Source organism: Marmota flaviventris, chromosome 9 (genome assembly GCF_047511675.1).
Source record: "Marmota flaviventris isolate mMarFla1 chromosome 9, mMarFla1.hap1, whole genome shotgun sequence".
Lineage (NCBI taxonomy): Eukaryota > Metazoa > Chordata > Mammalia > Rodentia > Sciuridae > Marmota > Marmota flaviventris.
The window spans coordinates 60,546,106-60,558,503 of NC_092506.1; the positions used below are offsets into that span (position 1 = coordinate 60,546,106).

At 44.0% G+C, this 12,398-nt stretch overlaps 1 protein-coding gene across 1 annotated transcript in view; it reads right to left on the bottom strand.

Moving 5' to 3' along the window:
* Window positions 1–12,398, bottom strand: part of Xndc1n (XRCC1 N-terminal domain containing 1, N-terminal like) — a 46,329-nt gene that overhangs the window by 6,437 nt on the left and 27,494 nt on the right. The window contains exons 13-18 of the mRNA XM_071616442.1: window positions 11,183–11,395; window positions 10,154–10,318; window positions 8,692–8,866; window positions 3,651–3,851; window positions 3,405–3,567; window positions 2,255–2,347 (exon numbers count right to left, since the gene is read on the bottom strand). Coding sequence (XP_071472543.1) covers window positions 2,255–2,347; window positions 3,405–3,567; window positions 3,651–3,851; window positions 8,692–8,866; window positions 10,154–10,318; window positions 11,183–11,395 — 1,010 coding nt within the window. The remainder of the gene's footprint in view (window positions 1–2,254; window positions 2,348–3,404; window positions 3,568–3,650; window positions 3,852–8,691; window positions 8,867–10,153; window positions 10,319–11,182; window positions 11,396–12,398) is intronic.

Below are 12,398 nucleotides of genomic sequence, written 5' to 3' on the forward strand. Positions count from 1 at the left end.
CCTGTCTCTAAAATAGTGCTGGGGATGTGGCTCAGTGGTCAAGTGCCCCTGAATTCAATCCCTGGTATACTCCCCACCAAAAAAAAAAATTTCTCTTCATGCACCAACCATGGGATATATCTTGCTGTTCTACAAATATACCTTCCTGCTTTGGTACATGGCCCCTTTCTGCCCAGAATGCCCTGTATCTTCTCTGAAGTCTATAAACCTTCTAGGTGGAGTTCAGATTCTCTTTTCTCTATAAAACTTTCTCTGAGCATTCAAGGCAGAGGAAGGGGCTTCCTTTCTTGGCACTCTCAACATAAGCCCTCCTTTTACATAGTACATATGATGCCAAATTGAGCTTGTTGTAGACATAGCTATCTTCTCTATGAGAACAAGTCTGGGGCTGGGGATGTGGCTCAAGCAGTAGCGCGCTTGCCTGGCATGCGTGCGGCCCGGGTTCGATCCTCAGCACCACATACCAACAAAGATGTTGTGTCTGCCGAAAACTAAAAAATAAATATCAAAATTCTCTCTCTCTCTTAAAAAAAAAAAAAAGAACAAGTCTGGTTAATTTCTTCTTTCTGTGCTTCCAGATCCAGGGACGACTACAAGGAAGGTGTCAGTAAGTGTGTGAGAACTTCAACAACAAACTGAATGGCTTTGAAAGTCAATGAATTTAAAAAGTGAGTGTATGAATGAATGAACAAATACTTGAGTGAAAAAATTTAATTATTGGCCATATTTAGGAAGAATTGAGCATAAAAAAGAATAATGACTATAATAGAAAATTAAAAGATATTTGCACCCATAGCAATATTTTAAAAAGAAGAAGGTGGGGCTGGGGATATAGCTCAGTTGATAGAGTGCTTTGCCTTGCATGCACAAGACCCTGGGTTCAATCCCCAGCACCACAAAAAAAAAGAAGAAGAAGAAATATAGAGACAGAAAATTTATATCTTAAAATTGCAGTTATAGAAATTGATTCAGATAAAAATAATCTATGGGCTTGGGATATAGCTCAGTTGGTAGAGTGCTTGCCTTGCATCACAAGGCCCTAGGTTTAATCCCCAACACCACACACACACACACAAAAATCATTATGGATGCTAAAATCACTGGGTAAAAGAAAGACTGAAAGGGAGCTGTTTAATCCCAGTATCTCCATACATGTTCCCATTACTAGATGGGCTTCTCTAGTACCTTTGCAACAGAGGTTTGCTAGAATAAAGGGTCTCAACAATGTGCCTCCCAATGTGGGAAAATATCCATCATCAAATAAGTTGTGTTCTTGCCAGAGCTCCTTAACTTGAATCTAATCATGAGGAAATAAATTCTAGCTGTGGAATATGACTTGGTCTACAGTCTTGACAAAAGTCCATTTGTCATACAAGACATTTAAAAAAAGGGGGAATGTTCAAGATTAAAGGAAACTATAGAGAGATGTGACAATAAAATGGAAAATGCAATGTATGATTCAATGCATGGGATTTTTAATTTTTAAAAACTCTTAAGACTTTTTTGGGCAACTGGGGATTTTTTTGGGGAAGTGTACTGGGGATTGAACCCAGGGGCACTTAACCACTGAGCCACATTCCCAGCCCTTTTTAATTTTTTATTTGAGACAGGGTCTCACTAAGTTGCTTAGGCTGACCTCAAACTTGAGATCCTCCTACCTCAGGTTCCTGAGTCACTGGGCTTACAGGTGTGTGCCACCATGCTTAGCAGCAGCTAGGGAAGTTTGAATGAGGAATGCATAGTAAGTAATATTATGGTATTGATATTAAATTTTTGAGTATGCAGTAAGGCAAAAATTGGCCACAGACCATACATGAGCATGGTTACATTCTAATAAAACTTTATGAACAAAAACCATTTTTTAAGTGGGATAATGGTTTTGTGGTTATTCTCTTAGGAAACATCTGAACTATTTAGGGGTAAAGTGTCATGAGATTTACAACTTACTTTAAAACATTTCAAATAAAAAAGAGAGTAATAGACCAAGCAAATGTGGCAAAACAGTAACAATTGGTAAAGTCAGGTAAAGGGTATAGGGATGTCCAGTATACTTTTTAATTTTTTCATAAGAGTGCCATTTTTCAATATGAAAAGTTTATGAAGGAAATGAGTGAACAGATGAATGTATAAACAGATGAGTGACCAAGTGAATTAATGAGATAGTGAGCAAACAAGAAAACTGATTGAATGAATAAACAAGGGAAAGAAAAAGAGATGAATAAGCTGCAAGTCCCCAGCCTCTGCCCCAGCATACTTGCCCAGCCGCTCTGTCTCCTGGTAGGGCACATAGATGTTGTTTAGGCCACAGAGGAAGGCAGTCAGGATGATCATGAGGATGAACATGAACCTGGCACGGGATGGGATATGGAAGGGTCAGAGAAGGTCTTCACCCTCAGAGAAATAGGACTTTGGGAAGAGGGATTGGGGGGTAATGAACTTTATGGCTCTCAGGAGTATTCAATTTGGTTACTATTAAAAGTAAAGAAATTAGGGGATGGGAATGAGAAGGAATTTAAAGTAAGTGCCAAAGCAGAAGATTTCCCTTAAGAATAATGGGTATTGGGGGCTGGGGTGGTGGCTCAGTGGTAGAGTAGCTTGCCTAGCGTGCATGAGGCACTGGGTTCGATCCTCGGCATCACATAAAAACAAACTAATGTATCCACCTAAAACTAATACATAAATAAATAAATATCTTTAAAAAAAAAAAGAATAATGGGTATTGGGTCTAATCAATCAAAGCTGGGGAAGGACCAGTCTCTTAGGGAGTGACTGTGATGCTGAGATTGTATAGGGATGGCTGTGAATCAGGGATTCTTATTGGGTGGGAGCCATCACTAGAGAGTTAGAACCACAAGAGAACGAGTTATCCTGCAATAGGGAAGGCTGGAAGAATCACTACGTGGGATATGAGGTTCTCCTCCAAGCTAAGCCAACCTGCAGCTGTTCAGAGATATAACTAGCACTTTTCTCACCAATGGCACCGTCTCCAGTCCCACCTGAGGCAGGATCCTAAGGGAGTAGGCATTAACCATGTGTTCTGATTAGGACAAGAGACCAGGTTTGGCTGTACATGATTTATCTTTCCAAAAAGGGGAAACCCATGGAACCGAGACTACTATAACCAAGGGCTCTTTCAGCTGACAGTGGTTTACCATCTTTTCTGGGGTCATGAGCCTCTTTGAGAAGTAGGTTAAAGTTATAGACCTTCCCTCAAAATAAATGTATGTTCATATTTATACTCCAATCTTGTCTATACTTCCAGGCATTCAGAGGTCTCTAGAGCTTATATCTCTGGAGGAAGGCAAACCAAGAATTCCTGTGCCACACTAAAGCTGGGGAAAGTCACCAGGAGGTTAAGTGGAGTCTATCAGAAAGGAGGACACTCTAGCAGTGACAGTACACACCGTATCATGTCATCAATCATCCTGCCAATGGAAATCTGCAGAGTGCCCAAAGACTCGTGGGCCGGCAGAATGTAGGCCAGGCGGGTGAAGCTGAGCATGCTGGTGACAGCAAAGAGCACCTCAGCCAAGAATTGGGGATCCTCCGTGCGCCACTCACTTCGCTCTGTGCAGATGAAATGGGGACAGTGGCTGAGAGACAAGGAAGAGAAGGGACTAGGGAATTCAGGGCTGAGTTGGGATACTCACCAGCAGTGGTGAAATAGTTGCAGGCAGCTCCATTGGCAGCATCCCTGCAGTGCATGTGGGCAAGCCCAGCCAGGAGGAGGCGCAGTGCGAAGGCTGCCAGGTACAGGGACAGGATGACCACATCCAGGAAGTTCCACCAGTCCAGGAGGTAACTGCGCAGGCCCTCGATCCATACTTCCTTACACTCGAACCACAGGAAGCCTGGAAGGGGGCCAGGACAGGATGGGGCAAAACTCTGTTCCTCCTTGTAGGTCAGAGCCAGATTATGGTGGCCCTTTGATGGGGGCGGGGGAGCTAAAACATCACTGGGGTAAAGTCAATAAAATGTAAATGTTTAATCTATCCAAGTGTAGAATGATCTTATGTGAAAACAAGGGTAAGGTTCATGCATACCCATGGCTAGTGTGACTTGCCCCAAGGATCACAGATGGTTGATGCTCAGAAAGTCCAGAATAGCAAAAACAATGCTAAGCAGGAAGTGTGAATCAGGCGGTATAGCGATACCAGACTTCAAACTATACTACAGAGCAATAGCAACAAAAACAGCATGGTACTGGTACCAAAACAGGCGGGTGGACCAATGGTACAGAATAGAGGACACAGAAACCAATCCACAAAACTACAACTACCTTATATTTGATAAAGGGGCTAAAAGCATGCAATGGAGAAAGGATAGCATCTTCAACAAATGGTGCTGGGAAAACTGGAAATCCATATGCAACAAAATGAAACTGAATCCCTTTCTCTCGCCATGCACAAAAGTTAATTCAAAATGGATCAAGGAGCTTGATATCAAATCAGAGACACGCCATCTGATAGAAGAAAAAGTTGGCTACGATCTACATACTGTGGGGTCGGGCTCCAAATTCCTCAATAGGACACCCATAGCACAAAAGTTAATAACTAGAATCAACAAATGGGACTTACTCAAACTAAAAAGTTTTTTCTCAGCAAAAGAAACAATAAGAGAGGTAAATAGAGAGCCTACATCCTGGGAACAAATCTTTACTCCTCACACTTCAGATAGAGCCCTAATATCCAGAGTATACAAAGAACTCAAAAAATTAGACAATAAGAGAACAAACAACCCAATCAACAAATGGACCAAGGACCTGAACAGACACTTCTCAGAGGAGGACATACAATCAATCAACAAGTACATGAAAAAATGCTCACCATCTCTAGCAGTCAGAGAAATGCAAATCAAAACCACCCTAAGATACCATCTCACTCCAGTAAGATTGGCAGCCATTATGAAGTCAAACAACAACAAGTGCTGGTGAGGATGTGGGGAAAAGGGTACACTTGTACATTGCTGGTGGGACTGCAAATTGGTGCAGCCAATTTGGAAAGCAGTATGGAGATTTCTTGGAAAGCTGGGAATGGAGCCACCATTTGACCCAGCTATTCCCCTTCTCGGTCTATTCCCTAAAGACCTAAAAAGAGCATGCTACAGGGACACTGCTACATCGATGTTCATAGCAGCACAATTCACAATAGCAAGACTGTGGAACCAACCTAGATGCCCTTCAATAGATGAATGGATAAAAAAAATGTGGCATTTATACACAATGGAGTATTACTCTGCATTAAAAAATGACAAAATCATAGAATTTACAGGGAAATGGATGGCATTAGAGCAGATTATGCTAAGTGAAGCTAGCCAATCCATAAAAAACAAATGCCAAATGTCTTCTTTGATATAAGGAGAGTAACTAAGAACAGAGTAGGGTCGAAGAGCATGAGAAGAAGATTAACATTAAACAGGGATGAGAGGTGGGAGGGAAAGGGAGAGAGAAGGGAAATTGCATGGAAATGGAAGGAGACCCTCAGAGTTATACAAAAGTACATACAAGAGGAAGTGAGGGGAAGGGGAAAAATAATACAAGGGGGACAAATGAATGTCAGTAGAGGGGGCAGAGAGAGAAGAGGGGAGGGGGGATAGTAGAGGATAGGAAAGGCAGCAGAACACAACAGACACGAGTATGGCAATATGTAAATCAATGGATGTGTAACTGATGTGATTCTGCAATCTGTATATGGGGTAAAAATGGGAGTTCATAACCCACTTGAATCAAAGTGTGAAATATGATATATCAAGAACTATGTAATGTTTTGAACAGCCAACAATAAAAAATTAAAAAAAAAAAAGAAACTGAATGGAATGGATAAATAAAAATCAACTGTTAAAAAAAAAAAAAAAAGAAAGTGAGTGACAGGCTGAGACTGTAGCTCAATGGTAGGGTGCTTGCCCTGCACATGTGAGGCACTGAGTTCGATCCTCAGCACTACATAAAAATATATAAATAAATACTTAAAAAAAATCGCAACTCTCCATTTAAAAAAAAAAGAAGAAAAGAAAAGAAAGAAAGTGAGTGACACCTGTGAGGAACTGCATTAGGAGGAAATGGTTTACATCTGCTATTTTTGACCTCCACCAAATAAATATTAGACAAATATTGAAATAATCTTGATTTGAAGGGACTCCAAATTATCAGTCTACTCAGGCCCCACTCAGTGGGGCCCACTGCCAGACTTGGGGATGCGGGAGTCTTGACAGTTGGTCTCCATTAGTCATTTGTGCCATTTGTTCCCTTCTCCATTCCCTGCATATGTGCTCTCTGTACTATCTTGAATGCCTTTCCGTATCCTTTGGAAGCCCCGCTCCTCTTTGTGGCCCAGGACAAATATTACTTCCTCCATGAAGCCTTCCCAACCAGGTGCAGGAGTTGCCTTTGCTCGGCATCCTCCTGGCTCTCTATTCATATCTGCGATGCTCTCACTACGGGGCATTGCAGTGTATCTCCCCATGGGTCTGCCCTATCCCTGCCTGTCCCCTTGAACTTGGAGTCCCTCAAGGACAGGGACCATATCTCATAGATTTGCCAGTGGTACCCAGAACAAATTAACTAATATTTATTAAGCTCCTATCAGGTATCAGTGAGATCCTGTGGTAAATAAGATGGATATAGTACCATTCCTCCCACGACATATAATCTAATGAGACAGGCAGAACACAATGTGGTCATGCTAGGACTGCGGAGCAGGGGAACTGAGGTGCTGTTTGGGAGTGTTTAGGATGGATCCTCATCCTGATTTGGGGGCCCCAGAAAACTTCTCAAAGATAGTGACATTTAAGCTGAGACCTGATAGAGGAGCTGGAGCCAGTGGGTGAAGGGGCAGTGTGGGAAGTGGTGAGTGCTCTAGGAAAAGTGAGGAGCAAAGGCCTGGCCACAAGTGGAAATAGGATGTGATCAGGGTGGGAAATCAATGCTATATGGCAGCACAGCACCTTGTTGTGTGGGCTAGAGGCTCAGTGAATGTGTATAGAATGAATGGAAACATACTTAAGTTATCCATGTATTCTCAGGGCTTTGCTCACAGTAGGACTTCAGCAAACATACACTACCTGAATAAATGAGTTTTACTTTATGTGTTTAAAAGATGTTTCTTCTCCTACAGACAGAGGAAGAACTTTATTGGTTACATCTCTACAGGGCAGGTCAATAAATGTTTTGTTTTATTTTGTACCAGGGATTTCATCCAGGAGCACTTAACCACTGAGTCCATTACCAGGCCTTTTTACTTTTATTCTGTGTCTCAATAAGTTGCTTGGAGTCTTGATAAGTTGCTGAGTCTAGCCTCAAACTTTCAATCTTCCTGACTCAGCCTCACAAGTCGACAGAATTACAGGCATGCACCACTGCACCTGGCTCAATAAATGTTTAATAAATAATGGGATAAGAAAGTTTTCCTTTTGGGTTGCTCTTGTCTCTTTCCCTAAAGATTTACTTCTGGCCAGGTACAGTGATGCACGCCTGTAATTGCAGCAGCTAGGGAGGCTGAGGCAGGAGGATTATGAACCAGCCTCAGCAAAAGCAAGGCACTAAGCAACTCAGTGAGACCCTGTCTCTAAATAAAATAAAAAATAGGGCTGGGAATGTGGCTCAGTGGTCGAGTGACCCTGAGTTCAATTCTGGTACTCCCCCCAAAACAAAACAAAACAAAAGATTTACTTCTGGCCATCACTGACTGGCTTGGTACAATGTGGACGGGTCTTGGTATACTGTTGGCCTGAGAGTTTGCCAAGTGAGGGGAGGCCAGCTAAGGAACAGGCCACTAGTCCAGCCTGATGAGCTGACCAACCAGAGGTTGGTGGAACTCTGGGGATTCTTATAAACTGTATTTGCTGAATTGAGAAAACTTGGTTCTACTATAGAAAAGAAGAAAACTGATAGAATGGATGAAACATGCATTAAGCACAGATGATTTAGTTTGAACAAATAAAGCAGGTAGAGCACATGCATATGACATACACAGAAAGCCAAGGATAAACACCAAATATTCATGATACATTGAATATACATGAGGCATATGAGGCCCTTGGTATTTATCAGCTCTTAAGTCAGCAACCTGCTGGTGACACCAATGCTGGTTCCACAAGTCCTCTGTTCAAAGAATGCACATAAAATTCATAGCTGCTCATGAGGATAACTGGCAAGCCACAGCTATGCTGAAGCATACTAGCCACTGTTTTTCCCACAGATCAAGTAGTGGCCTAGGCACCTCTGTCCATTGCACCTCCCTGCTGAAACCTCGTAACACCATCATAACAACATGTTTTGTGGATATAACAGACTATGTTATTTGCATTTTAAGTTGGTCTGTGAGCTTTTCTGTTCTACATTTCTGGGATAGCTTGTCTGGAAGTACACGTGTATGTTACCATTACACCAAGGCAAGTTGCCACTGGACACTGTGGACAAGTGTCTTATTTGTCAGAGGATTGAAACTTCCAGAATGGAAAGTGAGAGGTGCCAAGGAGAAGAATGGTGTCCCTGCTCAGGGAATCTGCCACAGGTTTAGGTTCCCGGATTGGGATAAAGGGAAAAAATTCTTGGTGTGCTAAAGGCCATAGGGGTTTGGTTATATATCAAGGAGCATCTACAAAGGCAGGGTTCTCCCTTTGGGGTGCTTATCATGAAGAATAGTGAGGGGGCCTCAAGAAGAATGCCATAAATAAAGAATCCCACATATGTACCTGTGACCCAAATCATGTGTAGTGAAGTCTCCCAGACACTCTGGCTTCGGCCACGGAAAGTGCTCAGCTGTGTCTCCATGGCCAGGGATTCTCCCAGCAGGAAGATGAGGAACCATAGATAGGAGGCGGAGTGTAACAGGAACTTCAGCACTGGGATCTTCAGCAGGCGGCCCAGCTTTGGGAAAGCAGGAGAGCATGGCTCTCAAAGTCTCCCCTCTGGCAGGCTGCAGGATCACTCGGCCACATGAGACTCTGCTTTCTCAGATTTACCCACTTACTTATTCAGCTATTCACCAAGAATGTATTATATATCAATCAGTGGCATGGATGCATACCGGTAGTCCCAGAGATTTGAGAGGCTGAGGCAGGAGGATTGCAAGTTAAAGACCAGCTTCAGCAACTTAGTGAGGGCCCTAAACAACTTAGCAAGACCCTGTCTCAAAATAAATAAATAAATAATAATAATAATAATAATAATAATAATAATAATAATAATAGAGCTGGGTATGTGACTCAGTGGCTAAGTGCTCCTGGGTTCAATCCCCAGTACCAAAAAAAAAAAAAAAAAAAAAAAGAATGTACTATATATCAGGCCCTGTTCTCTCATATCTATTATTTCCTTTACAACCATATGAAACACAAAGGTGAAGTTACTTTCCCTTGTGGTCCCACAGGCTTTTCAAACTCAACCAAGTTAAAAGGTAAATTCATTACTTCTATCCTAAACTTGTTCCTCCTATCTCATAAAATGACCAGGCCACCCAGGAACCTGAACAGCCTTTCCACATGCTTTTTCTCACATGCACTCTGACAGTCTCCCTAACCCCAGTTCCCTGTCCCCAATCCATCTTTCACATGACTAGTAGGGGGAGCTTTTCAAAACACAAAACCCATGGGGCACTCACCTCATTAGTCTGGCATCTTTCATTTTAACATGGCTTACAAGGCCCTGGGAGAGCTGGCCCCTGCCCACTTCACTACTTGCTGTTGGCATTTCTGCCTTAGCAGCAGAGAGCTCCTTTCAGTCTCTAATGCTGTAAGTTCTCCCTCCCCTGGGCCTTCTTCCATGTTGTTCCTGCTTCATGGACACTCCTCTCCCTGTTCCTCGCCTGGTTAGCAGGAACAGGACTGGTTGTTTATTATATCCCAGTGCCAGGCCCAATGCCTCAAAGAAATATTTGGTTGGGCTAGGACTCCTAGAGAGAATATTGGACTGTATAAGGGATTCAGGCTTTGGAGGTAGAGGCCGCAGTTTAAATCCTGATACTGTTGTTTGCTGCGTGTCCTGGGCAAAAATAGCCTGTGTCTGAAGTTCCTCCACCAACTGGGAATGCAATCCCTACCTTCCAGAGCTCATCAAGCTACTGAGTGGGAACATGCACAAAGTTATAGCTACAAAGCACCCAGGACAGGGCCTGGCATAAACCAAGTGCTCAATAAACAAGTTATCTTATTCTTGTACCCGAGACTTGGGTGCCAGCCAGTAGCCAAGGCAGAGGAAGGGCATGGTGAGGAAGATGAGGAAGGCGACAAAGAGCTTCCAGATGGTGGTGCTTCCACGCCAACCAGCCAGGTTCCCACACCAGATGGAGGACAGGACTTGCTGGCAGATGGGGTGTGCTACAAACTAAGCAGAGATGGGGCATGAGGAGGTAGCCACCTGGCAGGGAGAAGGAATGAGCAGGTTGGGTGCATGTCCTTACTTTCTGCCAGTGATCAAACATCCTTCTTTTCTTTCCCTGCTGGCCAGCCCAGAAGAGAGGCAACTCACTTGCCATGAGCCCACGCAGACCCTGCCCTCTCTGGCCCTCAGGAGGCTAACTCTAAGAGTTTCCTAAGTCAGGCAGTGGCAGGTAAAACTGGGAGTACAAGTCCCAGAACTCCCAGGGTTCCCTGCCTTCTAGAGATGTGGGGGTAACAACAGTCTGAACACTCCTGAGAAGGGAAGGAGCAGGGAAAGTGGGCTTGCTGTCCTGCATGGCTGGTCCAAGGGAGCCACTATGGAGGAAGGGTTTTAGTTAAGTTTTTGGTGGGTTAGGATATCTGAGGGTAGATCACATTAAGGGGTAAGAGACTAGAGGCAGCTAGAAAAGGAGCATGTCTTAGATTGGGGGAGGGGTGTTGTCTAATAAGACAGAATAAGAATCACTTGATGTTTAATTCCCGAGACATCCAGTCTAATCTTGTACAGTGAGTACTGAAATCCAACAGAACAAGACTGGGCCCAAGTCACTCAGCAGACTAGAGACAAAGCTAAACCTGAGACCTGCAAGCCTGGGTGTAAAGGTGGATTCTCTAGGGAGAGGTTAGGGGCTTAGATTGAAGGTAAGAAGGGAAGGTCGGGGACCTAGATAGAAGGTGCTCAGAATGAACATCTCAGAGGGTCCTGAGGCCAGGAAAACGAGTTGCTTGGGGCTGGACTGGGGGACACCTAGAGATGGCAGGGCAAGGGATCAAGGCAGTGAGGAGAGGTAGGCAGGGCCCAGCTGACCCGCTTCTGGTTGTAGTTGACAGCCAGCCGCAGTCTTGCCAGGTTGGGGATGCCCTCCTCGAAGGCCTGGCTCAGTCCTTCAGCCTCAGGCTCAGTCTCGCTGTCGTCGCCCATGTCGTTGAGCACTGCAGTGACCTCGCTCTGGTTCCGGCACATACCCAGCAGCTCAAAACCATAGTCCTGGCTCAACGACTCCAGGGCAATGTACTCAGGCTGTAGGGAAGTAGGTCTGTGTGTGTCAGCCACCTGTGGACACAATTTCCTCCCTACCGCCCCCCCCCCCCCCACCCAGACAGTGGACTACCTGTCTTGACCTTTCTACATCTGATATCACTGAGTCATTGACTTCTTTTCTGACACCTCATCAATCTTCTTACTATAATGAGGTACCTCCAAGTCACCTTTGCTTATCTGGTGCTATTTCAACCTCATCACTAAGTTACTTCAAACCAAACCCTCTGTCACCTCAGCCTGTTCCTTGTACTTTCCTTTTTCCTGTCCCACTTTAACTTCTAATCTTTCTTGTGCTCATTTAATTTTGTTGAACATCTACCTTATATGAGAACCCGTGTTGGCAATTTTAGGAGATGCAGAAATGAATAAGGCACATTACCCATCTTACCCTTGATTTCACTTGGGGCCCTTACCCCAGAGAAGATCTAAGGCAGGCTTTCAAGAGGCTAGGTCACCTCCCAGCACTGCCCCTTTGGTGGTGTCACATTGGGTCAGGTCCTTCCCTACTTCAGGCCTCAGTTTCCCTGCCTGAAAAGTGGAGATGGGAACTTTCTACTTTGCTTCCTTCCATGGGCTGCTGTGAGAATGGAGGGAAAGTCCTTTGGAAAGGACCGCCCTTTCCTGCTAGCTGTGCAGTGGGAGCTTTTCATGTTGTCCATCCAAGCTCCTGGTGGGGGAGGCATGCTCCTGCCCTGGCTGGCATGGCAACAGGCCACATCCTGCCTTAGGCTTTCATTTAATTACTTATTATTTTTGCAGTACTGGGGATTGAACCCAGGGATGCTCTATCACTGAGCTATATCACCAGCCATTCTTACTTTTGTTTTTAAATATTTTATTAGTTGTTGGTGGATCTTTATTTATTTATTTTTATGTGGTGCTGAGAATTGAACTAAATGCCTCACACATACTAGGCAAGCGCTCTACCACTGAGCCCCAGCCCCAGCCCTTAATTTTTGAGATAGGGTCTCACCAAGTTGCT